Source organism: Prionailurus bengalensis, chromosome D2 (assembly GCF_016509475.1).
Source record: "Prionailurus bengalensis isolate Pbe53 chromosome D2, Fcat_Pben_1.1_paternal_pri, whole genome shotgun sequence".
Taxonomy (NCBI): Eukaryota; Metazoa; Chordata; class Mammalia; order Carnivora; family Felidae; genus Prionailurus; species Prionailurus bengalensis.
This window is the reverse complement of record NC_057351.1, coordinates 81390172-81417969: the sequence shown is the minus strand read 5'-3', so window position 1 is coordinate 81417969 and position 27798 is coordinate 81390172. Positions and strand designations below refer to the sequence as shown.

At 44.5% G+C, this 27798-nt stretch overlaps 1 protein-coding gene across 3 annotated transcripts in view; it reads left to right on the top strand.

The window, feature by feature from the left end:
- ADAM12 (ADAM metallopeptidase domain 12) overlaps positions 1–27798 on the top strand; it is a 350864-nt gene that overhangs the window by 64221 nt on the left and 258845 nt on the right. For all 3 annotated transcript variants that reach the window (XR_006299872.1, XM_043597829.1, XM_043597828.1), the window contains exon 3: positions 26946–27019. Coding sequence is in view for 2 of the 3 variants with exons in the window: in XM_043597829.1 (XP_043453764.1) it covers positions 26946–27019 (74 nt within the window). In the remaining variant the exon portion in view is untranslated. The remainder of the gene's footprint in view (positions 1–26945; positions 27020–27798) is intronic.

The following is a 27798-nucleotide window of genomic DNA, read 5'->3' as shown; positions in this document are numbered from 1 at the left end:
GGTGCCCAGTGAAATTTGAATTTCAGATAAGCCACAAATAGCTTTTGAGTTAAACGTATGTCCCATGAGGTATTTGAATTTGCCATCCATATATAACTAGATTGTGTTTATTTTGTCTTTTTTCCCTAAATCTGGCAACCCTTATCGTCCACTCTGTGCCACACCGTGTGATATAAAGATGAGTAAAATGTCATCCCTCCCCCATGGGTTGTCAGCCCAGTGGAAGAGACAACCTGCCTAAAGAAAACACTTCTACAACTGTGCTGGAACCACACCCAGCATGGCTAGAACGAGAAGGACCCCAAAATCCAGTGCACATGGGATTGCAATATTTCAGGGATACAGCTCGGAGAAGGCTTCCTGCAGGTTTTTCTCTTTTAGTGAACCTCAGTGTGGATGGACACCCCCTAAAGGCAGGAACCTCATCTTTTTAGGATACACAGTAGCTGCTGAGCAAAATTGTAGTAGCTCTTCTCGTCATAGCCCACAGTTTCATATTTTGATCGCTTCTCCCCAAACAGACATAGTTCAGCTCTTGATAAATTTCCTGGGCATGTGCTACTTTGCATTATAGCCTTACACGTTTATTAATGGAGTCAGTTTTTTATAGCTTCCTGTTGAAAATGAGACAGGGCATCCCCAGTGGTGATTTACAATCAAAGGCAATGTCAAGGCATTTCTATTTTTTGGAGTTAACCCTACGTTCCTGCCTTTCTGCCCCGGCCTCAGCCACCAGCCATTTCAGAAGCAGCTCGTGGCTCCTGAAATATGCTTTTTCACCTTGGATTTTCTGGGTAACTGTGGCAGCCTGGTTTGACCCTACCACTTGCCTAGAAGAGCTTTTGGCAAGGTAGGCAATGGTGTTGGTGAATTCCTTGCCCTTCTCGTAGTCTGTAGGATTTTTAGCTTCTTGGGTATTTGTAGTTGCTGATCTCTGTCTCTTCCAACTGCTGCCCCCTGGATTTCTTGGCTCTTGGTTTTCTGTTATTCTCATCCTACCTCCTTCGCTGTTCCTGTTCTCCCCCCCACCAGCCTTCTGAATCTATGCAGTTCACGAGGTCCCGTCTTTTGCCTACTTCCTCTCATGACGTTCTCTCTCTAGAACCCTTCACCTTCTCGAGGGGTGCTACCCTCACCTTTATTGTGACAAAGTCCTCACCACCAGCCCTGATCTTCTGCAAGATTCAGGTCCATATTTCCAATTGTCTTAGATCATTTCAGTCTGGACATTATGCCATTCTCTCCAGCTGCTAGTCCTCAGAAGTGAATTGTTTGTTTGTTTCCTCTTGAAAGCTGAGTGGCTTGCTGAAGCCCATATTTGTCTTGTGACACAGCCAATTCCTAAGCACGGATTCCCACCTCATGTAATACAGTAGGAGCCCTTTAACTATGTCTCCACCCTCTGAACCCAGCTCACCATCTAGCCTCTAGCTTAGAATGGACTGTAGCTGAGAAGGACAATCCATTGTCGCAAATTACCTGATGAACAAACTGACTCTTGGTTACGAGTGACAGAAAACCAACTAAAGCCTGCTTATGTTGAACAGCGATTTTTTTTTTCTATTTCCCTAACTGAAAAGTCTTGGGCATGTCCTGGCTTCACCCATGATAGGCTCCATCCAGGGACTCGACCAATGTCCTCAAGGTTGGCATTTGTTCTCTACATCTCTTAGCACCTTCCTGTTAGCTTTGTTTTGAGAGAGACCTTAAGTTCATAGTGGTAAGATGACTGCCAACAACTCCAGTCTTGTATCCCCTTCTCTGCAACGCCAGCTGCAGACATTCTCATCCTTTGCAAAGTATGAGTCCTCAGATTGAATCTCTGCGAACTAATTTGGGTTATGTGTCTACATTGGGAATGATCAGTGTAACCAGAAGCAGGGAATAAGTGACGAATAAAGCCTGGGCCGTATGTTCACCTTTGGCATGGGGAGGAGGAGATCGTCAACCATAATCCCAAAGACTGAACGGGAGCGTGGTGATTCCCCAAAAGAACCCTGGGTTCTGGGACTGTGTGAGAGGAGAATGGAAGAGAAGCAGGAAAAAATGGCAAGCGTCTACTCAACTGTATAAATGCATCTCTGCGATTGTCCCAGATGAGGCTTCATGACAGCTGATGTGCATCATTCTTGGGCTGATAAGTGATGAGGTCTGACCTTCAGCTATGGATATAATGTTAAAAGGACATCAACATGTCACAGCTGTTACTTTCGGTTGCTAACTATGAGATGATAATTCTTTTTATCTGAGAAGAGATGTTCCAGTGTCCCCCATTATAAAGTACACCAGGCATCAGTCACTTTGCAGAGGGTATTTTTGAACTTCTAGGCTATAGTTTGAGGGCATTTCCTCACATAGAAAGTTAACGTTTGGAAAAAGTAGTCAAAATAGCGCTTACTCAACACCCAAATTAATTTTAAACCATGACTGTATACAAGCTCACTTTTATACTCTCCGTTAAAAATGCTAAGTCAATCAGTAGTGAAAGTAAGATTTCACTACTGGGGGTGTTTAAAGTAGTCAAGGAAAAAGTCTGTGTTGCTGTCAAGTTTCCTTGACTTCAGTATATAAATTTACACGTAAATTTAGGAGGGGTTTAAAAGGGGTTGGGAAGGTGGGGTAAAATCCTCCATGCTTCAGGGATGAGATCCAGCAAGAGGAATGAGGCTTGCAACGATCACGTGACTGGTTTCCCCTCTCATGCCAGATTTTAAATTTGCACACATAGGGAAGCTAAAGAGTAAGCTTCAAAACTCCAAAAGATAGAAAGGAACCTCTTCTACAGTCTTTCAGGGTCTATAAGGACCTCCAGACTCTCCATCAGAAGCCTAGGAGAGTCACTCTCAAGGCATAGGCACTCACTGGAGGTGGGCTGGGTCTTATTAAGAGTGCAACCCAGCCTTGACTCAGCTCAACTTCCAAGCAGGTGAGGGACTGATTTCACTGGTCCAACCTGCCCTCTCCCTGGTGAAAAATATCATCTGGAGACTCGGTGGTACTTTCATATACAATAGCTGTCATGAAATAAAAATTGACTAGACATGCAAAAAGAAGCCATAAATTGCGACTGACAATCAGGAAACAAAAACAAATAATAAAAGCAGTGTAATGAATGATCCAGATACTAGAATTAGTTGAGAAGGACTTAAAAATAATTAGGATTGGTATGGTTTAAAAAAGAAAAAGCTAAAAATGGAGAAAAATATGTAGAGATTCAACAGTTTGGAGTATACAAAACAAATGGACATCCTTTGACTGAATAAAGCACTATCTAAAGTATTCATTGGAAAGTTTAACAGCAGAATGCAAACAGAAGAAGTTAAGAATAATGGACTTGAAGACAGAGCAATACAAGAAAATAAAACACAGATAAAGACAAATGGAAAGAAAATAACTTAGCATATGGAACAGCCAAAAGTCCAACTTGCATGTATGAAGTTTCCCACAAGGAAAGGAGAGAGAGGTTGGGGCAGAAGCATCCTCTAAAGAAATAATGGCTGAGAATTTTTCAGAAGTGATGAGAATCAGCCCATACTTGCCAGAAGCTCAATCAAGCTTAGTTCCAATGAAGATAAATACAAAGTAAAGCCCATAGAACTGTTGGAAATTAAAGTGCAAGAAAATCTTTCAAACACCCAGAGGGGAAAAAAAAAGACTTTCAAAGGAGCAAAATTAAGACTTTCATTTGACTTTGAATGGAAATATGCTAGCAAGAAGAAAATGAGAAGACATCTTGAAAGGGCAGATGTGAGCTATCAGGAAAAAGCTGTTATGATTATCCCCATGTAAATTGTTGTGTGGACATATTTTCTTGGGAAAACATTTAGGAGTGAAATTCTCATTTCAAATGGAAATTCCGATTTCTAAGACGTCGTCACACTGGATTCCAAAGTGGTTGCACCATTTTGCTTTCCCACCAGCGGTGTGCGTGCGTTCTGTTGATCCAGTTCTCACCAACACTTGGTATTCTCAGTCTTTTTAATTGCAGTCATTCTGATGGATGAATATTTGTACCTTATTGTGGTTTTCGTTCCTTAATATCTAATGGAACTGACCATTTTTGTATACACTTGTTGGCCGTTCAAGTATATTTTTGAGGGAATGCTAGGTAGATGTTTGTTCAGAGTGTTTTGCCCATTTTTAACTGGGTTGTTTATACTCCTCTTGGGTGGTAACAGTTCTTTATGTGTCCTGGATACAAAATCTTTGCATTGCAAGTATTTTCTCACACCCTGTGAGAAAATCTGTTTTCTTAATGATGTCTTTCAAGGAGAAGAATTGTTAAAAATTGAAACCCAATTTATCAAATAATAGTATTTCACTTTCCATGGTCTGTCATTTTCCATCCTTTCGCTTTTAACCTGTCTTTATCTTTATATTTAAAGTCGACTTCTTGCTGACAGCATCTAGTTAAGTCCTGCTTCTTTCAGTCTGACCACCTCTGCCTCTTATTGTAACAGTTGCTATTTATTTTCTACTTCTCCATTTGGTTTTATGCTTATTTTTCCTACTTTGTTTTAGATTAATGTAGAGTTTTGGCATGTTTTTGTGTGTGTGTGTGTTCCATGTTTCTACACGGTTGGTTTCTTAGTTCTTTGTCTTCATTTGTTTATTGTCTTATTTATTCATTTTTGGCGTTTATGTGAAACAGAGTCTTTCTCACAGTTCTGAACCACAGAAGACAAAAAATGAGTTCAGTGTCTGTTTTCTCAATTCTCCCAAGAATGGTGCATAACCAGCACCACTCTCAGTGTAGGGGAGAGAAGTGAATTCATCCCGGATAATGGATATCTGACGGCATTACAGCTTAATCTCTGGAGGAAGTGTGATTGAGAAAACCTGTGGAATTACTAATATACATCTTTAATGTATTTATAGTCTGTTGTCTAATATTATACCATGGTGAGAGAATGAAGTCTATCTTTGGTCTAGGGTCTTCACCCTCCTGGTGAACAAGCCAATTTGAAGTATATGTAATGGTGATCGCCTAGTTAGGAGAAGCAAGGTGAGGCATTATGTTGCAGTTAATTAAGGAACACCAGCCACCACGGGTAAAGATGCTTTGCTGAGCACCATGAGTCTGTCTCAAAGTGTGTGTGTGTGTGTGTGTGTGTGTGTGTGTGTGTGTGTGTGTGTGTGTAGAGGCCAGTACTCAAACTTCTTGTTTCCTTGTCCTGCTGGATAGAAATAATCTCCCTTTCCCATGTTCCCTGGTTTTGCTCAAACCATTATACCTTACCTCAGAACGTTCCCAAAAACTACGAATAGGGTAAGACCTTCTTAATTGTCCTGAGTATCTTAAGCAGAAGGTGCTGTATGTGGATTTTCTCATCTTAGGGAAGAATTTAATGACCTGTCTTGGGAAACGACCTGGGACCCTTGTATCAGCTGTCACATTACTCTTTCTAATCAGATTTCTACAGTTATGTAACTGTTGCCACTAATCAAGACTAATATAATAAGGGGGAAAATGAGAGTTTTGCTTAGAAAAGCTGCCCAAAGATGTTTGCCCTTTTCCAAAAACAATGACAACAGCTTCTCTTCTGTTAGGGACATATATAGGTTAGTATGAGCAACTGGAAAGACCAAAAGGATGAAAAGCACACCGTGATGAATGGGGATTTGATCAAGCAACATGTGAAAAGGAATATCTATGTTGCCTGATGCAGCAGTGGTCCCCTTGTGCTTAACCATTAATTTCACGTATGTAAAAGTGCTTCGCACATCAAATACAAGAAATTATCAAATCAGCCCCCCTTCCCACACCCCTATGTCTGCCACACATCAGTGCCCTCCCGGGCCCTCAGTTTTTCTACTCTGCCCTGTCGTTGGCTTATATTCTCCATTTATCCTTAAGCGCCAGCCTGCTCCACAGGTGTGTCCCCCCCTCCCTCCCTCCTCTCTTGTATCGATCACTCTTTTCCTAGCATTACAGCCAGTGCATTCAACTAGTAGAATTAGGAAGTTATGAGGATTTCACTGCATTGAGACTCAAAAATACAGTTCAGACGTTTACAATTCTGGAAAGATTGTTCCTTGGTAATGGTGTGTGTTGCCTATTTAAAAACCTTTCTCTTTGCTTCTAAAAGTCACTTTTTAAAAAAAAATTTTTAAGGTTTATTCATTTTTCAGAGACAGAGCATGAGTGGGGGAGGGGCAGAAAGAGAGGGAGACACAGAATCCAAAGCAGGCTCCAGGCTCCGAGCTGTCAGCACAGAGCCCGACGCGGGGCCCCAAACTCCCTGATGGCGAGATCACGACCCGAGTGGAAGTCGGACACTCAACCGATCGAGCCACCCAGGCACCCCTAAAAGTCACTTTTCATTGGTGATTTATAATTGAGTATAACAGGATTCTCTTCATTGGTAGTTTCCTTTTTAAAAACAACTGAATACAAACTGACTTTAGACAGGAGACAACTGTGCTTTTACTTACCCTGGTAGAGATCATTTCAAACTCTTAAGACCTCTTCTGCCCTCCTGTACCTCAGGCCTCTCTACTTATTGTCCTAAGTGTCCTCATGCAAGGGGTAAATTCTTCCCATCTATCTGTGTTCTTTTTCATTAAAATAATTTCTGTTTGTGCTAAAACTCATTCGTCATCCTCAAAATATCATAAAAGGCCAATTATTTTCTAAAAAAATGCTGACTTTCTATCTTCAGCCCAAAGTCCATGAGATTGCATGCAAAAGGAAGACGGGTCCAGAAGCACATCTGTGATCACAATAACAAGTTAGTGAGGATTTCATCTGAGCCCCCATCTTATAGAAAGATAGTCCGTAGGCTGGAGGCTGTGCTTGCCGAGTTTGGCACAGAAACAAACCTGGTGAGGCAGCATGAAGAGTTTGGAAAGATGAAAGCATGTGGGGGTCGGGTTTGAAGAACAATAAAAGAATTAAGCCAAATGATTATTTGATTTAAGCATCAGTATTGGATGACCCTGAGAATCCCTCTGGAGGACACACTACAGATTGTTGCTTCTCCGGAGAATGTTGAAATTTTAGATAAGGCCAGGATGTTTTTGCACACAATTTGTACTTGAAATTTTTCTTAAGTGGCTCAAGCTGTCCCATGGTCATGATACGTGGCATCCACGTATGTTCCTTAATTTTGAACTAGATTAAGTGATTAGGCCCGGGTCACAGAGTATGAACGAGGATTAAAGCGGCAGAGTATTAACTATTCCTTGAAATTAGGAAAGACCATGGTGTTTGCAAAGGGCGATGTCATCTACTTGGATGAGAAGAGACCCGACCAATGTGTTTTCCTCTTCTGAGGGTTTCTCAGTGAACCCATGGCGGCCCCCGGCTTTCTGTTGCTCAGGATTAAATACAAACTTTTGATGATTGCCCTCAAATCTTCCTGCCAAATGGTCACACCCTACAAGTCTTGATCTGGAAAAAATATACCTCCCCTCCCAAAATCCACTGTTCCAGCCATATCAACCACCCGACTCCTCACCCCCCCCCCTTCCTTTTGACTGTCTCCAAGGATTTGCACATTTGACTCAGAAACATGAAAGTTTTCCTTCCTCCCTCCCCAGCACGCCCTCATGACAACTGAAGACTGTCTAAACCTCCCCGGATTAAATACGTATCAGTCTCTTTTCCAACGTACCGTCATTTCTAGGGCCGTGTGAAACTACATTCACACTGATGTAGATTGAATGTAGCTATATTTTGGTCAGCTTTCTCCCATTCAAAGGTGATCTTAAAAATATGTAACACACGGGACGCCTGGGTGGCTCAGTCGGTTAAGCCTCCGACTTCAGCTCAGGTCACGATCTCACGGCCCGTGAGTTCGAGCCCCGCGTCGGGCTCTGGGCTAATGGCTCAGGGCCTGGAGCCTGCTTCCGATTCTGTGTCTCCCTCTCTCTCTGCCCCTCCCCCGTTCATGCTCTGTCTCTCTCTGTCTCAAAAATAAATAAACGTTAAAAAAATTTTTTTTTAAATAAAAAAAAATACGTAACACATCTGTCTACATATTTAAATAAAATAATGAGAAAGAGTGCTATGTAGTCGAGGAGTTTGTTAGTACTTACTAAGGTATAGACTGTCTGGTTAAATACTGCTATTTCTGAAGAAAAATATACCCGGGCTTCTCAACTGTGGCACCATTAACATTTTGGACAGGGGAAGTCTTTGATGGGAGGCAGGGGCTGTGCTGTCCTGTGCTTTCTGGGATGTTCAGCAGCATCTCTGGTTTCTACCACCTCTCACCTAGTCATGACAACCAAAATTGTCCTGAGACATTGCCACATGTCCTCTGGGGACAGAATCACCCCGGGTCCGTAACCACAGATTTCAACCTACCTGCTGAAGCAGTTGCTTGTTTTTGAATACTGGGTTTTTATCCAGCAGATGGAGAGGGAAAGACTTGTTGACAGGAAACCTTTGGGCCCCCTCAGAAGTTGGCCCTTTTCGTCACGCTGAGGTTGTGGACCCTCATGAAATATGCCAGCAGCCTCTGTATGTGAGCAGCAAGCACCTCCTCTGCAGATGTGTGAGAAGAATTGTTCGCGCAACCTGCAGAGACTGTTAGGTCAGGGCTTTAAAAAGTTATTTTTATTTGTCTGTTTAGAGTTCGATTCTCTAGTCAGGTCAGATTTTTTTTTTGTGTTTCCTATTAATAAAATGTGAGGAGCTTTATTAATACGTTCTGTAGTAACTAAAATGAGAGTCTATGTTATTAGTAGAACCACTGAAGCGGAACTTCAGTGTTCTAAACGTGTGTGTCGACCAAATATTGTATATAAACATGTGATCGATCATTGCTCTATAAAGATGATCTTCCCCTCCAAGTTGTGCTACAGATATGTGCAGAAGTTATTGCCTGGGTCAATAACTGGGGTAACTCTTAGCTCAGAGCTACTGAAGTGGTAACGGGGAGCAGGAAGGGGCCCCAGTGACAGCAGAAGCACTGACCTTCTCGGCTGTATCTCCACAACACCGTGCCAAGGTTAATGGGGTGGGATGGGGTCAGGCAGGCGGAGGGAAGCAGCAGTCTCCTTCTTTCTTCTCTAGGCCACCTTGGACCTGACCTCAGCTCTCGGCCAGAGCGAGGGGACAGCAGCTGTAGATGGTGCATAGCATTCAATGGTTAGAGATCCTAGCAAAATTCCTCCAGTCCCGGAATGTGGCATGCTGATGTCTGAAATAGAAGATTGCATGTTTCACGAATAAATTCAGAATATTTTATACAACAGAGGCCTGGAGAATAGGAAACAGAGTTAAAGGGAATAATCTGAAGTTGGTAAAGAGAGTAATAGTGATGGAAGGATAGGAGAGAAAAAAGCCGTGTGTTAACGGCAATAAAATATTAGAAAGAAGAGCATGCATAAATTCCAGGTAGCATTCATCTATGTGCTATTTTTTATTAATAGTCAGGGTTGTTTTGTAAAAATATATATATATTTGTGCCAAAGAAATAGAACCAGAGTTCAGCTCTGCCAATAACGAGCCTGGTGACCTTGAGCAAGTTGCCGAATTTCCCGGAGGGTTTCTTCTTCATCCATAAAGGGGGCGTCTTTATCTCTGTGGTCCTTGTGCCTGCACAGTGCATAGCATATAATAGACTCTCTGTAGATTTGTTGAATGAACACATGAAAACAAAGAAACAGGTGCAGCGAAAAGACGTCTGGACTCTATCTCTAGTGATGCTGTTCTAAACAGCAACACCCAGGGCTGGGGTCATGGGGCTTCTTCCACTTGAATAATATGTCACTAGAAGTGACAGCGATCGGAAGTGGACATGAGCAACGTGTAAACTCCTATGTGCTCATTGACCGGGTTATAGATACTTCCCCTCTCTCTTGTTGTTGCAAACTGCCTTTAATTTTCATTTAAAGGTTCCCACCTTTAACTCTTATCTAAATCTTATTTAACTCTTACCTCTTCATTTCTTCCTGCATCTCCAAGTAACCGTCAAGGGTAAATTTTCCTTTCACCTGAAGAAAAGCCCCAAGTATTCCTTTAATGCACTCTGTTGCGTTTGAATTTTCTCACTTTTTATCTGCCTAAAAATATCTTTATTTCACTTTCAATTTTGAAGGCTATTTCATGAGATATAGAACTTTGGGTGGAAACTATTTTCTTTAAGCATTATTATATATTCCGTTGTTTTCTGTGATATCATCTGCCAATTATCGTTGCTCCTTTTAAAATACTATATTTTTTCTTCAACTCAGTTTTTCAGAAATTTTACTAGGTTAAGATGCAGTGTTTCTTTTTATTTGTAGTGCTTTGGATGCATGGTGCTTTTAAAATGTGGGTCTTGATGTCTTTTGCCAATTTTGGGAAATTCCTCATTATATGTTATTCAAATATTGCTTCCACTGTGTTTCCTCCTGTCTCATTTTCTGTGTCTCTGATTGCACACGCACAGACCTTTCACCGGATCTTGTGTGTCTCCTTAGCTCCTTTCTCAAGAGCTTCATCCCTTTGTCCTTTTATACGTTAGTCCTGCATATTTTCTTCTGACCTGTTTTCCACTCTACCATTTCTCTCTACAGCTGTGTTGAAACTGCTGCGGAACCTTTTCATTGAGTTATACTTTCCAACTGTAGAATATTCAGGGGGCTCTAGTTCTTTCCTGAAAGGCTTGTTTTTTAATTCTCTGAACCTATTAAGCATCATAGCTTTAATGTCTGTTTCTGTTGGTTCCATTAGCTGAATCTCCTATACATCAGTTTCTCTTTCCTGTTGTTTCTTCTGCTTTTTGCTGTCTTCTTCTTGGTGTCCACTTAGGCCTGGTTATTTTATGTGTCAGACATTGTGTATGAATGTGTAAAATAGTTTGAGACACTGGATATGACTTATGTCTAAGCTGGGGCACTCGTGATCAGGAACTGAGCTGGTTTCAATCTCTGTGAGGATTAGTCTACTTCTGACTCACCCTTTCTCCTAGAGTGTAGCATTTCAGAATCCCAACCCAAGGTCCACAGTCAAGGGGTTTATCAGTACCACCTTGTAGCAGACTCTGATATCCTTTCTTTGTCCCCTTCACCTTGGTGAATCTGGTGGAAATTCTGCTCAGGTTTCAACCTCTCAACTGCTTCTTCAGATGCCCAAGGTGGAAGAGTCAACCTCCAATTCTGGTATCACACCATGGGTTTCCTTTTTCTACCTGGGTAATGGTCCCATAATTCTTCATTACTTTGGAAACTCTATGTTGTCTTTAAATAGAATTTACATATATTTTGCGCACCTTTTCTAGTTGTTTTCAGTGGGGGGATGAGTCCAAATTATTCAGAGCATCGTCAGCAGAATCAGAACCTCCCTATTCTCATTCTAGCAACTTAATAACTTTGTAATATCATTTCCTGTGGTTCCGGTGTCATTTCTGTAGCCATTCCCCTGGGGTAAACATGTAGGTGTTTTCCGACTTTTCGACATGAACTATGCGAAGTGTCTTTCAGTTTCTATTTGTGCCTACTTTGCTGGTTATTTCATTTAGATTAATTCTTAGGAGAGGAATTATTGAATCAAATATATGTATAATTTAGAGAAGTATTATAACTATTTCCAGATTGCTCCAGGGAAGGCTGTACCAATTTACACTTGTACCAGCTGTGCATGAAAGTGCCCATTTCTTGGCACTTCACCAACACTGGAATATCCTACTTTAATAAGCCTGGCACAGCCCCAAATAGCTACCAGGTTAGGCAAAGAGTTATGGCTCTTAAAGTTCTCGGTAATTTGAAACAATGGGTCAAAAGTCATAAAAATAAATCGGTAAGTAAAATAACAAGGCCTGCATTTCAAAAAAAAATAATAAGCAGGTCTAGGATAATAGCCATTGATAGGATAAAGGGGGCGGGATCTTGGTAGATGAAAAACCAATGGAATCCTGGGCCAAATTTATAGTCCTTGAAGGTACAGATCAAGGAGGAGAAGGAGTCTCACTGAACTCTAAATTAGGTGTCTTGTATCTGAAATAATGCAACCACAGCTGGGTTTTAAGAACCTGATCCACTTGACATGGTTCCAGAATAGGGTCCCAGAATGGTGAATGGTCTATAACCGTACCAGGTAGAAAGGAGTGGAAGGGACAGGGGTGTGTAGTTCCCACAAAAGATGTATTTGGGGGAGGGACTGATGACTTTGCATGACTTTGAAAATGTAGTTCTTTTCAACAGCATATTCAAAATCAAGGAGAAAGAGGTTACCTACCAAGCATTTTATTTTAAAAAAAATATTCTGGTGCACATTTCCTGAGAGATCCCATCAACAGGAATGGATATGAGCCTGCTGTTCTCTCCAGCCACTGCCTCTCGTGAAACCTGCCTGCCAGCACTTTGAATTGTTTCTCGCAGACACGGTGTGTAGATGCCTGATTTTGCCACAGAGCACGTGCACGTGTCCCTATTGTTCAGTGCGTCATCACAGTGATTTATTTTTACCTTTTATTGTCAGACGAAGAGAGATTGGCTTGCCTTCTGTCTTCTCCACAGTCCGTGTTTTCTTTCCTTCTTTCTTTCCTTCCTTCCTTCCTTCCTTCCTTCCTTCCTTCCTTCCTCCCTCCCTCCCTCCCTCCCTCCCTTCCAGAGAGAAAGCATGAGCAGGGGAGAGGGGCAGAGAGAGAGAATTGTAATCAGGCTCCATGCTCAGCATGAGCTTGATCCCACGATCCTGGGATCATGACCTGAGCTGAAATTGAGGGTAGGATGCTCAACTGACTGAGCCATCCAGATGCCCCCATTTTTTCTTTACAAGCAGCACCCTTCTTGGATAGGCAAAAAAAAAAAAAAAAGTACACATGGAATGAGGGCAGGAGTATGTGTATGCTTTTGTGAGGAGGGAGAGACTCCTTTAGAATTCTTGCAAAGGGATTTATTAGCCCTTCTTTTCTTAGAAAACTATGGTGGACCATTTGGATGAGGTTCTTGTGAATAATTCTTTTTTCCTAACAGTTCCAACAGAAGAATGGCAGTATATATGTGTGTCTGTGTATTTTGATGTTCTGTTTTGTTAACAAGATGGAAACTGGATTGTAAGAATGGGGATTTTTTGCTGTATTGGAGGGCAAAAATATATTTGTAGACCAAAGAGATGGAGGTAGGCTCAGTACGAATGTCTACGTAGTGTACTCCTGTCAGTCACGCTAAGTGCCTCCCATGTGCTAGCCCTGCCCAGATATGGACATAAACCATGCCTCTTGATCCTCCCGGCTGGTATTACTATGATTTATAGGCAAGGAAACTGGAGCTCGGAGAGGCTAACTAGGACTAAGTCACAGAGGTAGTTAGTCATGGGGCTTGGGTTTGACCTCAGGTCTGTGTGAGCCTGGCTTACTGGGGGAGCTGAGGAGGCTGTAATGAAAAAGTGAGTTCTAGTTCAGTGTGAAGCTGCTGGTGGGCTTAACTGATCGCTTCCCTTTATCTTCCACTAAGTAGATTTCCTATTTATCAGAATTAGCAGGAAAACCTTAATTTAAACCTTATGACCGTGCAGCGAGTTATATATTTCCTTATTTCAGTGTACCTTAAGGTAAGACACTGGTTTATACTTAAGAAAAATACACACACACAATTTTGTTTGTACCAAATTTCTTCTAACCAGTAACTCATCTGAAATCTTTTCTGAACTATTTTCTGGGGTACCAGTAAGAGATTTTTCAGCAGGGTTTCAGGTATCCCTGTATGACATCCTGTCTCTAGAAAATAATGGGATTTTGGCTTTCCTTGGTTAAAAATCTTGTAGGTCAATCATAAATTATTCATACTCCATGTGCTTGGTCTGTTAGCTGAGTTGTCTTCTTTTTTTCTCTTTTACTTTTTGTCAAGTCAACACTACTTAGTTTTACAGTCCAGGTAAATTGACTCTTTGTCCAGTTTTGCACAGTTGTTGTTCATAGAAATGTAGCCACTCCTTCCACTTCCCGCAGGACCAGGAACGAGTCCCTTGTGCGCTCTTGGCTGTCATCCCAAAGGCAAAGCCATGGCCAGTGTCAGTGGTGGAAGTGAAGGCACAGGACTGACTGTGAAGTTCAGCTTCATATCCACTTGAAGGCAGCCAGTATTGTCCTTGTAGAAAGCCTACAGTTTCCACAGTGGCCCTTTTCAGTGCCGTCTTCCATGGTTTAGTTTAAGACAGGCTAGTCCAGGGAGGCCCAAAACAGGCTAAGGATTTGGTGATGCTTCCGCAAAGACTGTTTTCTGTATCAAGGATGAGATTGAATGCCTAACTCTGTCAACACAGCATCAATGGCAAAATAGCCAATATATTCATTTGTTCAGCAAAACAAGATATGGTAATGAATTTGAGCTTTGTAGCCAAGGGCAAAATTTGGTTAGCAGGACAGACGGCCTGTACTTAAGTCACGTAAATAATTGGTGAAGGAATGTGTGAGCAATATTTTTTAAATGTACCGATCAAGGTAATCAAAGCAATAAGCATTGGTTTTGTGCTTCGTACCTACAAGAAGGCGGTGCCTGAGGCATCTTGATGGGGTTTCAAAGTTGGCTCAGGCTTCAAGGAGCTTATAGTTCTGTGATCATAAAGCCAGGGGACAGGACCAACTCTACCCCCGGCAGAATGTGGATGTATGGCTTCAAGCGTAGAGAGGAGAGTTCTACCTAAGCCACCAAGCGGGGAGCGTCTCAGGGACCCTAAGGGATGGGGCACAGCTCACAAAGTAGCAGGGAAGGTGAGAGAAGGAAAGGTGTGCTCATCCCATCCTTCTGTGTATGTTTACAGTCATACTGTTTCTGTCCTCATCCTTTTTAACTTTAGACAAGAGATTCCGGTGAACTTGAATGCCACCGGGAGCCAGGCTGGTGTTATGAACGAGTGAGGCTGGCCGGGCGTAAGATGGTCCGTTACCTCTGCCCTGCAGCCGCTATGGGCAGACCCACTAGGTGGGGGCCGGGAGAGCTGGCAGCTTCTGTTCCATCTTGGCCGATCGTTACCACCCGATGGGCAAGCCCAGGGTTGCCGGTTTCCTCCTGTTTTTCCCCGCTGAGAACTCCGCGTCCAGATTTGTCTGAGGATTCTCCTGACTCTTCATGTTAGCAACTAAATCAGCCTGACGGCACTAGGTGCGTGCACTTGGGGCCAAACCGTCGATGGTTGCAGGCCGAGGGGGCCTCACGAATTGCCACCCTGGGAAACCACACTGCGTCCTAGCACAGCGGTGCTGAAAACGTGGTCCCCGCACCAGCTGCATCATCACCACCCGGGAACTTGCTAGAATCACAGATGCCTGGGCTTCATCCCAGGTCTGCTGAGTAAGAAACTCTGTGATGGGCCCTACAGTCCGGGTTTCAGCAAGCCCTCCAGGTGGTTTTGGGGCTCAGTCAGGTTCGAGCATGTTGTTTTGTTTACATTTTTTATTGGCTGGGGAGAAAAAAAGAGAAGAATGATATTTGATGATACATAAAATGATATGAGATTCGCGTTTCAGTTTCCATAAATAAGGTTTTCCTGGCCATAGCCGCGCTGGTTCGTTTACCTTTTCTTTCTGGATGTCCTTGCATTGCACGGGCAAAGTGGGAGCGTCAGGACAGGGGCCATAGCTGACACTATTTATTCTCTAAAATATATATTTATCATCTGGCCCTTTGCAGAAAATGTCAGCCTGCTCTGACACTGTGAGTGGGGGGTGAAGGGGGACTGGGCAGACTCGGGAGTTGGGGACGCCGGGGAACCTCCGTGTCATGCCCAGGCCGGAGGAGAGAAGTATAATTGAGCCCCGCAGCCAGGGAGCAGTGAGGGGGACCGGCTGTCGTGAGAGCCTGCAGAGCAGGTGGGGACCACGCAGCAGACACAGGCAGAGCCGCAGAGCTGCTCTAAGGGAAGAATCCAGAGATGGACCACTAACTCAACATGGGGCTGAGAGGAAGGAAGGAGGCAGATGACGGTGTGACTTTTGAGGCTGACGATGACACTAGAGATACGAAGCGGGGGGTGGGGGGGGTCACTTGAGGGAGTGTTCTTGGCAGGGGAGATGCGAGGCGTAAGTTGAGTTTTAACCTGCACGTTAGGGTTGCCGATAAGATATTCGACGGACGTGTCCTGGGGGGCATTTGCAACCCATGTGAGGCTCAAGAGAGGGAGCGGAGTTAGGGATTTGTAATCTGGAATCTTCAGCGCAGAGGACAAAGTCTGCCATGTCACTAGATGTATGACTGGTCGGTTTCCCTAATATTTTAACAGGAAGAGAGTTGGACTCGAACTTTCCTTCAGCCAAGGGTACGAGTCGAGGCCCTCTTTGTCCCAGACGGAGCCAGGCTGAAGATAGAAAACGATATCCTCAAGGGGTATCAAGTCCTGCCTGCCTCGGGAAGTGAGGGTCTGTGTGGTGGCCCTGGGAGGCCACCTGAGTCCCTGGTTCACTCTCCTTGAGTCCTCGGTCACTGGGCTGCACCATCCGGGCCCCTAGCCTGTCCCCGCCTTCCTTATCCTGACTGGGAGGAGCTCCTGCTCCAGCCTTGCTCCTTCCGGTGCTCCCCTTTCCTCCCGATTCTGAGGCTCAGACACCCCAAGAAACCACATGAGAGGCCAAATGACAGGAAGCGCTGATGACAGTCACGCTCAAAACACGAATTCTCTGACGTCTCTGTGAAGCTTCTAGCGTGAGTTTTCATGGAGGATTTAGAGCGTGTTTCATAAAAAGTTGGCAATTAGCTGTAATTCTGTTTGTATTAGAAAAACGTGTTTGCGCTGGGCTTCAGTTAATACACAGTGACTTGACAGTGGCTCCGATCGATAGCAGGATTACTTTTTAAAGGGCTTATTATATCCTGTTAATGTTTATTTCGAAGAGATTACAGTGATGCTTTATAAATGGCCCTTAGTGAACATATGAGCGGGATATTCTCTCTGGAAGACAGCTTGGATGCAAACAAACTAGCAACTCACGCCATTAGCTTCTTCCGACTGACGGTTCTGAAATGGTGTTGTAGGCAAATATGGTACACGAATGTTTCCAGACATCAAATTAGTTAGACAAATGAACTTTGAACTGAAAAGCCAAGCTTTCCAGTTAAGAAACACAGTGCGTGTTTTTTTACGGCTGTGTCTTTTAAGACGAGGCAAGTCATTCCCCAAAAAGCAATGCTCTGTGCTATTTTCTAATATCTGGCCGCTGATTATAGCAGTAAGCAAACCTCAGGAAGTATTTCCTTCAGTATATGTCACGTCACAATGAAGCGCATTCACCATCTTGTACGGTAGCCACGTGGGTCTCACAGATTCTTCCCTTCCTTCTATGGTACTGATCAGACAGGGGTAAGATCTTCTTCCGTATAGAAGGGAAGAGCTAGGCGCCTTCAACCATCTCCCCAAGATAAGCCTCCAGTTAATGAATGTATGATGTTTCTTTTTTGAAACTTGGTAACTTGAAAACTATTATGCTTATTTCGATCTAAATACAGAAAACCTCAAAGAATAGCTGTTTGGGTACGTGGCAATAAATAATAAGCGACTGCTATTTTGTCAATGTCATGCTGCGAAGTGGCGGCTTCACCTGTGATTGGATTTCTAGCACTGAAATGCGTGTTCATTTCATCATGCATGACGGTTTCCAAACAGACGTTATCCCATTTGAACCTCCTGGCAATCGCTCCTGATTGTATCAGTGTTGTGTTGCTGCCGTGACCAACAGCCTCTGGTTGTGTCCTGTGCTTCAGACCTCACCAGGGTAAAATCAAGGTGTTCACAGGGCTGCCTTTTTTGGGGGATCTGTTTCCATTTCGTTTGAGATGTTGATGGAATTCTGCCCTTTGAGGTCGGAGGGCCAGGTAGCAGTGTTCTTGCTGGCTGTGAGTTGATGGCCATTCCCAGCTTCTAGAGGCCGCTGCGTGTCACATCTCTCTGACCCCAGCGATGAAATATTTTCTGCTTTAAGGACCCTCATCATTACATTGAGTCCATTTGAAGAATCCAAGGTCATCTTCCTGTTTCAAAGCCCTGCCTTTAATCACACGTGTAAAGTCCCCTCTTCCAACTAAAGCCGCGTGTTCACCGATTCCAGGCATCGGTACAAGGACATCTTTGAGGACCCATTACGTTATTCTGCTGACCACACTGAGAGACAGGAAAAGCGCAGTTAGCCCTGTTTTCCTGGTGAGGAAACTGAGGCCCAGCAGAGTTAAGTGGCCTCCGGCCCACAGTTTTGCGATCTGAGTGGCAGCATCCAGCCAGTTTGTGGACAGATGCCCAGCCTGAGTTCCCCACACCCCTTCCAGGGCACAGCCTCCTCAATGGAAAAACACTTATTTCCAAGATGAAATTAAGTAGTTCATTTTTTTAATTTAAAATGATCTCTTTGCAATCAGAAGAGGAGAAACTGTTGCAGGTGCACAAACTTCCAATTTAGGATGCCCTTCAGAGAAGGGCTCTATGACGTCCTTCCAGGGTGCCGGAGCTGGTGTGACAATGCTAACGTGACTCTGGGCCCTGGTACCCAGCCAAGGCCTTGTCCACACGACAGCATCCCTCATCCCAAGACCTGTTTTATGGAGGTGCAGCCCGCACTGACGCTGAACATTCACCGGAAGCCATTTCCTTGTGCACGGGGTGGGGGACAGTCGTGCGAGTCGTTCGGGTACATGGCTGATGGCAGAGTCCCATCGTAGCCATTGGCTTCCTGCCTTCCGCGCCCTGATGCTCCTGAGCCTCCAGCAGGCAGCCAGGCGCAAAGATAAGGTTCTCTCTCCTTCCTTCCAATAACGATGTCTGAAGGCAGAGAGGCTGGGAGACAGCGGAGACCTGAGGACGCGGCGCCACACCCAGGTGGGGCCTGGTGTCCCCTGGGCCCTGGTCACAGGCCAGTTGCAGCAACGTGATCTCACCAGCATGGCACCTGCTCCCAGGCCTCCATGCCACCACACCGTCTTGTCCCCAGGCCACCGGGTCAACATACAGTCCCGTCCCCAGGCCACCATGTCACCATGTGTCCAGGGTACGGTTCCCCAAGCCAGGGGCAGTTAATAACCAGCCTACCCTGACCTTCCGCATCCGGAGGTGGCTCTGATCTCTGGTCCTCCCTACCACCCCCCACCCTGCCGGTCTGCCCCGTGTTTCACATTGATTTACCCTCCCCCACACGCCCTCCTCCTCCTCCTGCCACCCACTCTGCACCTCTCTGCCCTGTTTTAGATTCTTTATCACTGAGGTCCAAAGAAACTGAGCAGGAGGGACAGGGGATGCTGGGAGCCAGACTGGGAGCGGGGAGTCCCTGGAAGTTTTTATCAGTCCCAAGAATAGATGTGAAGAATTCAGCTTCCGGCAAGCCCTTCCCACCCTCTTTAAAGGAACAGAACACAAGTTATTATCCTAATTCGGTGTCAAGGGGGTCCTCTGTGTGGTCACTTGTGCCCACGGTGGACATCAGCTTCCAGGGTTGAGGCAGACAGCCCGTCGAGGGCAGAAGGACAGACTGTCGCCTTCTGCCCGGGGACAGATCCAACTGGGGAGGAGAGTCCCGATGTCCCTTTCATGCCCCCTGAGTTGACACTTATGGCTTCGGGGTTTCTTCACTACCCCCTCAGACAGCCTTCCTTCTGCCATCTGTGACAGGCTTTGTACCTGATTCCATCATCCCACAGATGTTTCTAGGTGCTTCTGTTCTGGTGCTGGGAATAGAATGGGGAACAAGGCAGAAAAATTCCCCACCTGCCCCGCCAAGTTTTTGTTTTACTAGGAGATGATAGACAGTCAACAAGTGAAATAAACACACCCATAAGTGATCACAACACAGGAAGTCCACGAGGCAGGCCAGGACCTGGGATTGTGAGTTCAGAGCCCCACTGACATGGGGGGCGGGGGGCTTCTCTGAGGCAGTGACGTCCAGGCTGAGACCTGGAAGTGGAGCCCAGGGAGGACCTGTAGGAAGAGGGTCAGCAGGTGGAGAGGGCTGGAAGCTGGCTGGAGGCTGGCCAGCCCAATGGTGGTGAGCAGAGTCCAGATCCCGCATGGTGCAAAGGCCATGGTTTTATTCTCGGTACAACGGGCCACCATTGAAGGGTTTTAAGAGAGAGTGTGGTCACTGGGCTGGTCCTGGTGGAGAGGGAGCGTTGATCTTTCCCACCTTCCTCTTTGGAATGGAAGGAGGCGCCATAAAATAAAAATTGAATTTGAGATGTGGTAAGTTCGAGAAACCTGCATCGTGGCGTTTTCCAGATTGCTTTCTGTCAAGTCATGTTGTCCCTGTCCTCTTACAACCCAATGGTGAGATCCAGGAGGGGGCAGATGATTGCGTCTGCTTCAGAATCGGCCCTTGTCCTCAGCCAGACGCCGGGCACAGGGGACTACAGACCCCTTGCGTATGGATGCCCGGAGCGGGGACCGGCATCATTTCAGTGGATCAATAAGGCTCATAAGATGGTTTGGGTGTATCGCTGACGTCATCTAAAATGAAAATCGAAACCGTTTGCTGCAAACTTAAGCATTAGTGATCAGTCCAACAGCAACAGGATAAAGAGCTTGAACTCTGAGCATCACCCACGCCAGAGGCACGCGAGGTTGTGACTTTTTGTGGCGGGAAGGGAGGAGGAGGCTGCAAACCTGCAAACCCCGTCACGTCACAGACGCACATTAAGAAGAATCTGTGCTAAAAATAATCCAACATTTTAACCCACGAAAACCTTAAAAATGACATTACATGTATTTCCAAAGCGGATTTTACCTGAGATTAATATGCGCCATTCAGCACATTTTAACAAGGTGTTTGCTAAGGTCAGTTTCCATCAGGGGGAAAAAAAAGATCAATGACTCATGAGTAAACATTATCATCATTTATGTAATAAGTAAAAGGCCCAAGCCACGCACCACCCCCCCCCCCGCCCCATTATGGCACTGTAATGCCTTCACTCCTTCCTCTGCGATTCTGCGGTTAATTCGATTCCGTCCTCTCGCAGGCCACGGTGTGCGTATCTTCCCAGCTGTGGAACCAGCCCACTAATATTAAAGTGGTAATCAAGATTGCCTCTAAATATTCATAGCAATAAATGACTCCCTCGTGCCCCATGAATGCCAGGGCTGTCGTCTGAAGCATTTGTTTAGTGCTGGAGAGGGATCGAGTTATTTCACAGTCCCTCAAATGCAGTATTTTAATACTGTCATCCTGCTTGAAAAATTAGATCCCTCTGTGCCTCCAGTAACAACGGTTGAGATGAGTGAGTTTGGGTCAGAACCGACCATCCTCGGGGCACCTGGGCGGCTCAGTGGGTGAAGCGTCCGACTTCGGCTCAGGTCATGATCTCACGGTGTGTGGATTTGAGCCCCGCATCGGGCTGTGTGCTGACAGCTCGGAGCCTGGAGCCTGCTTCGGATTCCGTGTCTCCCAATCTGTCTCTGCCCCTTCCCTGCTCGCGCTCTGTCTCTCAAAAATGAATAAATGTAAAAAAAAAAAAAAAACAAAAAACAATTAAAAAAAACAAAAAAGAACTGACCATCCTCTTTGAAAGGGTAACCTAGAAGCCAGGACGGGAGAGGACTTGGCTACTGACCCTACATTGGATACTTTCTTTCATGCGATTCTCTTCCTTCCAGTGTCTCACTGCCATCTTATTTTTTTTAATCACTAAAAATTGGCTATTTTTTAAGGACATAGACACACCAAGGAGATGATGCTGTGTATCACCCCATCCATCAGAGAAAAAGCAGTGGGTGGCTTCCCTGCATCCATGGAAAGCTACATTTATTGCTGAGATATTTTGTATCCACCACGGGTGAAATAATTTAAATTCAAGTTTGGGTGAGCTCCCAATCACGCAGGTAAAAGAAAGGCAGCACAGCGTGGATAATGCCAACGAGGAAGAAACTGTAGCTAATCAGCAAGTCACTTTTAGACATCTGTTCATATTAACAGTTAAGTACAGTGTGCTGGGCAGGCGCACTGTGGTTGACCTCAGAGAGAGAATAGGGCAACAGTGAGGGTTCAAGAGATGACTTCTCTCTCTCTCTCTCTCTCTCTCTCTCTCTCTCTCTCTCTCTGTCTCCCTCTCTCTCCCTCTGCCTCTCCCCAACCGTCCCCCGCCCACTCTCTATAAAATAAAAAATAAAATAAAAACATTTTATTTATTTAAAAAAATTTTTTTTAACGTTTATTTATTTTTGAGACAGAGAGAGAGCGTGAAGGGGGGAGGGGTCAGAGAGAGGGAGACACAGAATCTGAAACAGGCTCCAGGCTCCGAGCAGTCAGCACAGAGCCCGACGCGGGGCTCGAACTCACGGACCGCGAGAACATTTTAAATTCTCCTGGTGAGAAATGCCCGCGGATACGTAAAACCAGGGCGGTGTTGTTCTGGCTGGCGCCTTACTTTGCAGAACTACCCGAGCACAGCGTGTGGGGGAGCCGCCCAATTTCCGCGAGGAATTTACAAGAAGAAGGGCCTCAGAAGAAACCAAACCCGCAGACACCTTGACCTCGACCTTGGACCTCAAGCTTCCAGGACTGTGCGAAAATAAATTTCTGTCGGTTAAGCCACACAGTCTGTGGTACTTTGTTACGGCCACTTTCACAAACTGATCCACGGGGCTTCTAAGATATTGGCAGTATTTTGACTTTGCAGCTGTGGGGTAGGCACCTGAACAACTATTTTATTCTTTTAACATTGTAGTGGTGCATTTTATATACCCATTTGGATATGCTCTTCCCAATTAGAAAAATAGAATTACGGGGACGGTCAAAACATTTCTGGCCCCTACTGATTAGCATCGAACTGATTTATTCAGCAAATGTAGTTCTCGAAGCATTCAATAAAAGACACAGTTCCATTAGGGTAATCAATATATCATTTTTCAGGAAAGGGATGCTGTATTTAACCAGCACTAAGTTCATTATCTCCAGTGCATAAAAATCAAAAGAAAATGGAATGAATACATGCTTTTAAGCTAAGCAATCTAATGCATTTAGTGGTGTTGCATGAAAATAGCTCTCTGTTCTTTTTCCCCATTGATTTCTCCTGTATCATCATCTCAACTAAAATGTACACATAAAGATCTTTTTTTTTTGCCTCCCTAGGGAAAAATGTATTCATCTGAAAGATGTTGACATAGGAATGTCATCACAGCCCCTGTAGAGCCTTCATGTGGAATTAGTATAAATGTTAATGTTGAAGCTAGTTAAATTTGGGAGAAGGAAAAAAGTGGGACTGCAAACATATTCTTTTTATTCACAAATACAATTGTCAGAATTGACCTTTAAAATATGATGCATGTGTCAATGTCTTAGGCAAAGACAATTTATAATTAAAGTAACTAAGTTATTGACACATACACATATATTAAATACATGCCAATAGACATACATACATATGCTGGGGACACGTTGACAAAATATTGAGACGTATTTTTGTTCTAATATTTTATTGTAAACATAACTAATAATTCCATTTTCTGAGATAAGTACACATTGCAAGCCCTGGAGAGCACATTCTATGCATATTTGTAATTAAATCTCAGTGTCAGAAAATATAGGAGCATTTAGGCAAAAATCCCCATGACAGACTCAAAAGCAAATCCAGGACTTACAAGCACTTTTACACACTGTATTAAAATCTAAAGAAGTGATGTGTGTTTAATGTTGCATAAGTTTGGAATAGGAATACTAATTTTAAAAGTTCAGCAAACAGGGGCGCCTGGGTGGCTCAGTCAGTTAAGCGTCTGACTTCAGCTCAGGTCTGACCTCACGGGTTTGTAGGTTCAAGCTCCGCATCAGGCTCTGGGCTGACAGCTCGGAGCCTGGAGCCTGCTTCTGAGTCTGTGTCTCCTTCTCTCTCTGCCCCTCCCCTAGTCACAAGACTCTCTCTCTCTCTCTCTCTCTCTCTCGCTCACTCGCTCTCTCTCTCAAAAATAAATTAAAAAAAAATTAAAAGTCCAGCAAACACTCAGAAATCCATACGATTCTTATGAACAGCAGGTAGTGTCAAAACACATCAGTTAAGACGTGTAATTTTTACAACATCGCTAGATGTTTGTTTCATCATTGGCTGGAATGAATCTGTACAAAACAAGGTCTGTTTAAACCCAGAAAATATATATAAGCATTTCATTTACATGGAAATTTACCACTTTAACTCTCAAGCTTAAGTAACTTCTTCAAAAATGGTATCACTCATCAATTAAAATTGAGAAGAGCTTTCTTAATGTGCACTGAAACAAACAAAAACACTTGGGGTTGCACCTAATTATATCCCCTGAGGCACCAATATTTACAATCGTCTATTGCTTGGGCAGCAATTGAATGATGCAAATTTTAGGTCTTTATTACTGACTCAGAGATGCTCAATGAAGACAGAAATGTCCGTGGACTTTTTGTCAAGGTAGGAACGTTCTCTTGCTCTGCTGTCCAGTGGTGGCAGTGACTAGCCATCTTGCTGTTAAGTCTAAAACGTGTCCAGTGAAGGGGCGCCTGGGTGGTTCAGTCCATCAAGTGTCTGGCTTCGGCTCAGGTCATGATCTCGTGGTTCACGAGTTCGAGCCCCGCATCGGGCTCTGTGCTGACAGCTTGGAGCCCGGAGCCTGCTTCGGATTCTGTGTCTCGCTCTCTCTCTGCGCCCTTCCCCGGCTCACGTTCTGTCTCTCTCTCTCTCTCTCACTCGCTCGCTCGCTCGCTCAAAAATAAACATTAAAATTTTTTTAAAAATGTAAATGAGTCCAGTGAGACTGATAAACTGATTTTTAAATTTTATTTCAATTAATTTACATTTAAATACATATGTGGCTAATGGTGACCATATTCGAAGTAGGAAACTACCCACATGTGCCAAGGGCAGCCCTGAAAATAAAGTTATGTATTTTTTCACCCTTTATGATGCTATCCTAGTCACATGGCACTGGTGAATGCATGTTTTAACCTTTTCCCCAAACTCGAGTGTTCTGTTTCATTTTGACTAATGTTGGATGTTGGAATTTAGAATCCATTTTCTCCTGTAACATAGTAACATGTGGTTAGTTAATCCACAGTGTAGATGAAATGCTGTGTTGTAAGAACAGCCTTTTGAAATCTGGAGTTATGATAGGGCCTTTTAAAACTGGAATATTAGACAGGGCACCTGGGTGGCTCAGTCGGTTAAGCGTCCAACTCGTGCTCAGGTCTCACGGTTTGTGGGTTCGAGTCCTGCATCGGGCTCTGTGCTGACAGCTCAGAGCCCGGAGCCCGCTTCGGATTCTGTGTCTCCTTCTCTCTCTGCACCTCCCCCCCCCACCCCCCCGCCGCCCAGCCATGTGAGCCCGGTCTCTCTCTGTCTTTCAAAAATAAATAAATGTTAAAAAAAGTTTTAAATCAACATTGATGGGCCACCTGGTTGGCTCAGTTGGTTGGGTGTCTGACTCTTGATTTTGGCTCAAGCCATGATCTCAGGGCCATGGGATTGGGACCTATATAGGGCTCTATGCTGAACATGGAACCTGCTTAAGATTCATTCATTCATTCATTCTCTCTCTGTCTCTCTCTCTCCCCCTCACGCCCCCAGCCCCTCTCCCCATTCGCTCTGTCTCTATAAAATTAAATTAAAGAATTTTAAATTCTCCCAGTGAGAAATGCCCCATGGCTATGTAAATCCCCCATTTGAGACATGCTGGCCTAGATAAAGGGGAGTTGGAAGTGACTGTACCAGAATCTCTAAGGGTGCACAGCAGGAAACGGAGCACAGAGGGGCTTCATAGAATACCTTTGAGTTAGCAAATAAATTTTGATTTGGGTAAGGGCTTTGAATGGTTGGGCTCAAAAGTAGGAGTGTGGCACACGTGACCGCCCTGGGTTGGCAGGGCATGGGTTAAGGGACACTGTCATACAGGTGCGTTCTCAGGGCAGGGCAAGAAACTCATTGGGATTTCTGGGACACAACAGAGAACATAGGTGCCTGTCCCCCACTGATAGATGGGCACACGTGAACTGGGTTTCCTGGAGCCTAGAGGAGGAGAGTGTCTGCCTCATAAGAAGAAGAGGTTGGCAGAGATGTGTGCCCTATTCATTGATTCCTTCCTTCACCAACTATTAATTGGGCTTCTTTAATTTCTCTGGTGCTTTTGTGGACATAATAAGTAAGAGGAAGTCAACATACTGAGTCATCACAAGGAGGAAGGAAGTTCTTCCTTAGGGGGAGGGAAAGGGCAGGAGGCTAGAAGAAAGCCTACCTGGGAAGATGGGCTTGCAATGAGATTGAGGAGTGAGGTAAGATTTCCTCAACTTGCCGACGTTTAAGCCAGAACTGAGTAGAATAGCTGAGGGGAAGCGTTCCAGGCGGCGGGAACAGCATGGACGAAGATGAGCCCTGCAGAGGAGCTCGGTGTGTCTGAGGAGCTGGCAAGGCCAGTGCGGTGACAGCCAGGTGGCTGAGGAGAGCCATACAGACCCTGAAGTCCCAGCGCCAGTGCGGGCTCATTGCAAAAGGGGGTGGGTTGATGAGGAGGTGTTTTTCAAAACACGCTCGTGTTGCCATTGGAGAATGAACGGGAAGAAAGCAGAGGTGGACGGACCCAGGTTAGGACGGCTTTGCAGGAATCCCGGTGAGAGTGACTGCACATTGACCTGGAGAGGGGTGGAGAGGTGTATAAGGTGTTACAGGAGTTGCAGTTTGGAGGGCAGCCCCGAAGGAGATCTTCATGGAGTAGGAGGAACTAGAGAGAGAGAAGAAGGTTTCAGACGGGTCTTCACCTTTCTGACACGAGCAGTTGGGGAAATGAAGATGCCCTTTATGGAGACAGGGAAACTGAGGAAGGAGTTAATCGTGGGAGGTGGGGAGAGTGAAGAAGGGTCTCAAGGGTATGTGGCCAAAGGAAAGGGGTGCAGGCCATGTTCACGCTGTCCCGGAAGGCGCTGCGTCCTCCAGACTCTGGTCCTGGTTGACCTGGTCTCCTCCACTTGGGGGTCTCAGACCGGTCCCAAGAAGAAAATGTGTTTTTTCTCTGCCTCCGTGGCATATGCCTTCAGAGCAGTCAAACGTTGACAAGTGAATGTGAAACGTGTCTTGGCTGACTTCTCTTATTTATCTTTCAGAATCATCCGGACGTGTTGAATATTCGAATACAACTGGAAAGCAAAGAGCTGATCGTAAACCTGGAAAGAAACGAGTAAGTCACGTTAATTCTTGTTTGCCGCGCCGCAGGAGAAAGTGAGGAGCCGTGGGCTCAACGTGCTGCGTCACCCGCCTTGGCATTTAGAGAAACAGAATGAAATGCATGGGTTCATAATCCAGTTTGGATCCGAGGCTGGAATTAACTTGAAGACATGATTCCAATGGAAAAACAAAAGAATTGTATCACTCTAAGAAAGAAGTCTGTGAATCAGCAGGTTTTTCTCCGAGTTCTGATGTTCCTTTTTTTTTTCAGAGCCTGATTTGTCAAGGGTAGAATTTAAGCATCTTCTGTTCAAATAACAGCATTCCATAATTAGTTGGCTTTTGGCAATCCCTGGCTTATATAAGGAGAAATTGCTTCAAATGAATAGAATCTCTTTTTTTTTCCCCCTGAGAAATACCAAGGGTTTATTTATCTTTCAGAGCTTGTCTCCAGTGGTACAAAGTATTTATTTTATCTTTTTGTTTAAAAATTTGACCTTTTTTTTTCTTTGCAAAATTATATGAATTTCCAAAAATGGTATTCTATTTCTTTTCCTGGAGCAGATGAATATTATTACATATTTTGTATGGCTTCCCAGTAGAAAGCTGTGTCTACTTCAAGGCATAAAGTAACACAAGCCCTGTTCCTGTCATCCTTTATACCCTGGCTCTCCCCATGGGCTCCTCAGACCCAAAGGACCCCTTACTATGCTATTTGATTAGTATCAGGAAAGATCTGTGTGCTCCTAATAAGCAATCTGTAGCTAACGCTGTAAATCAAGTTACCAAGTG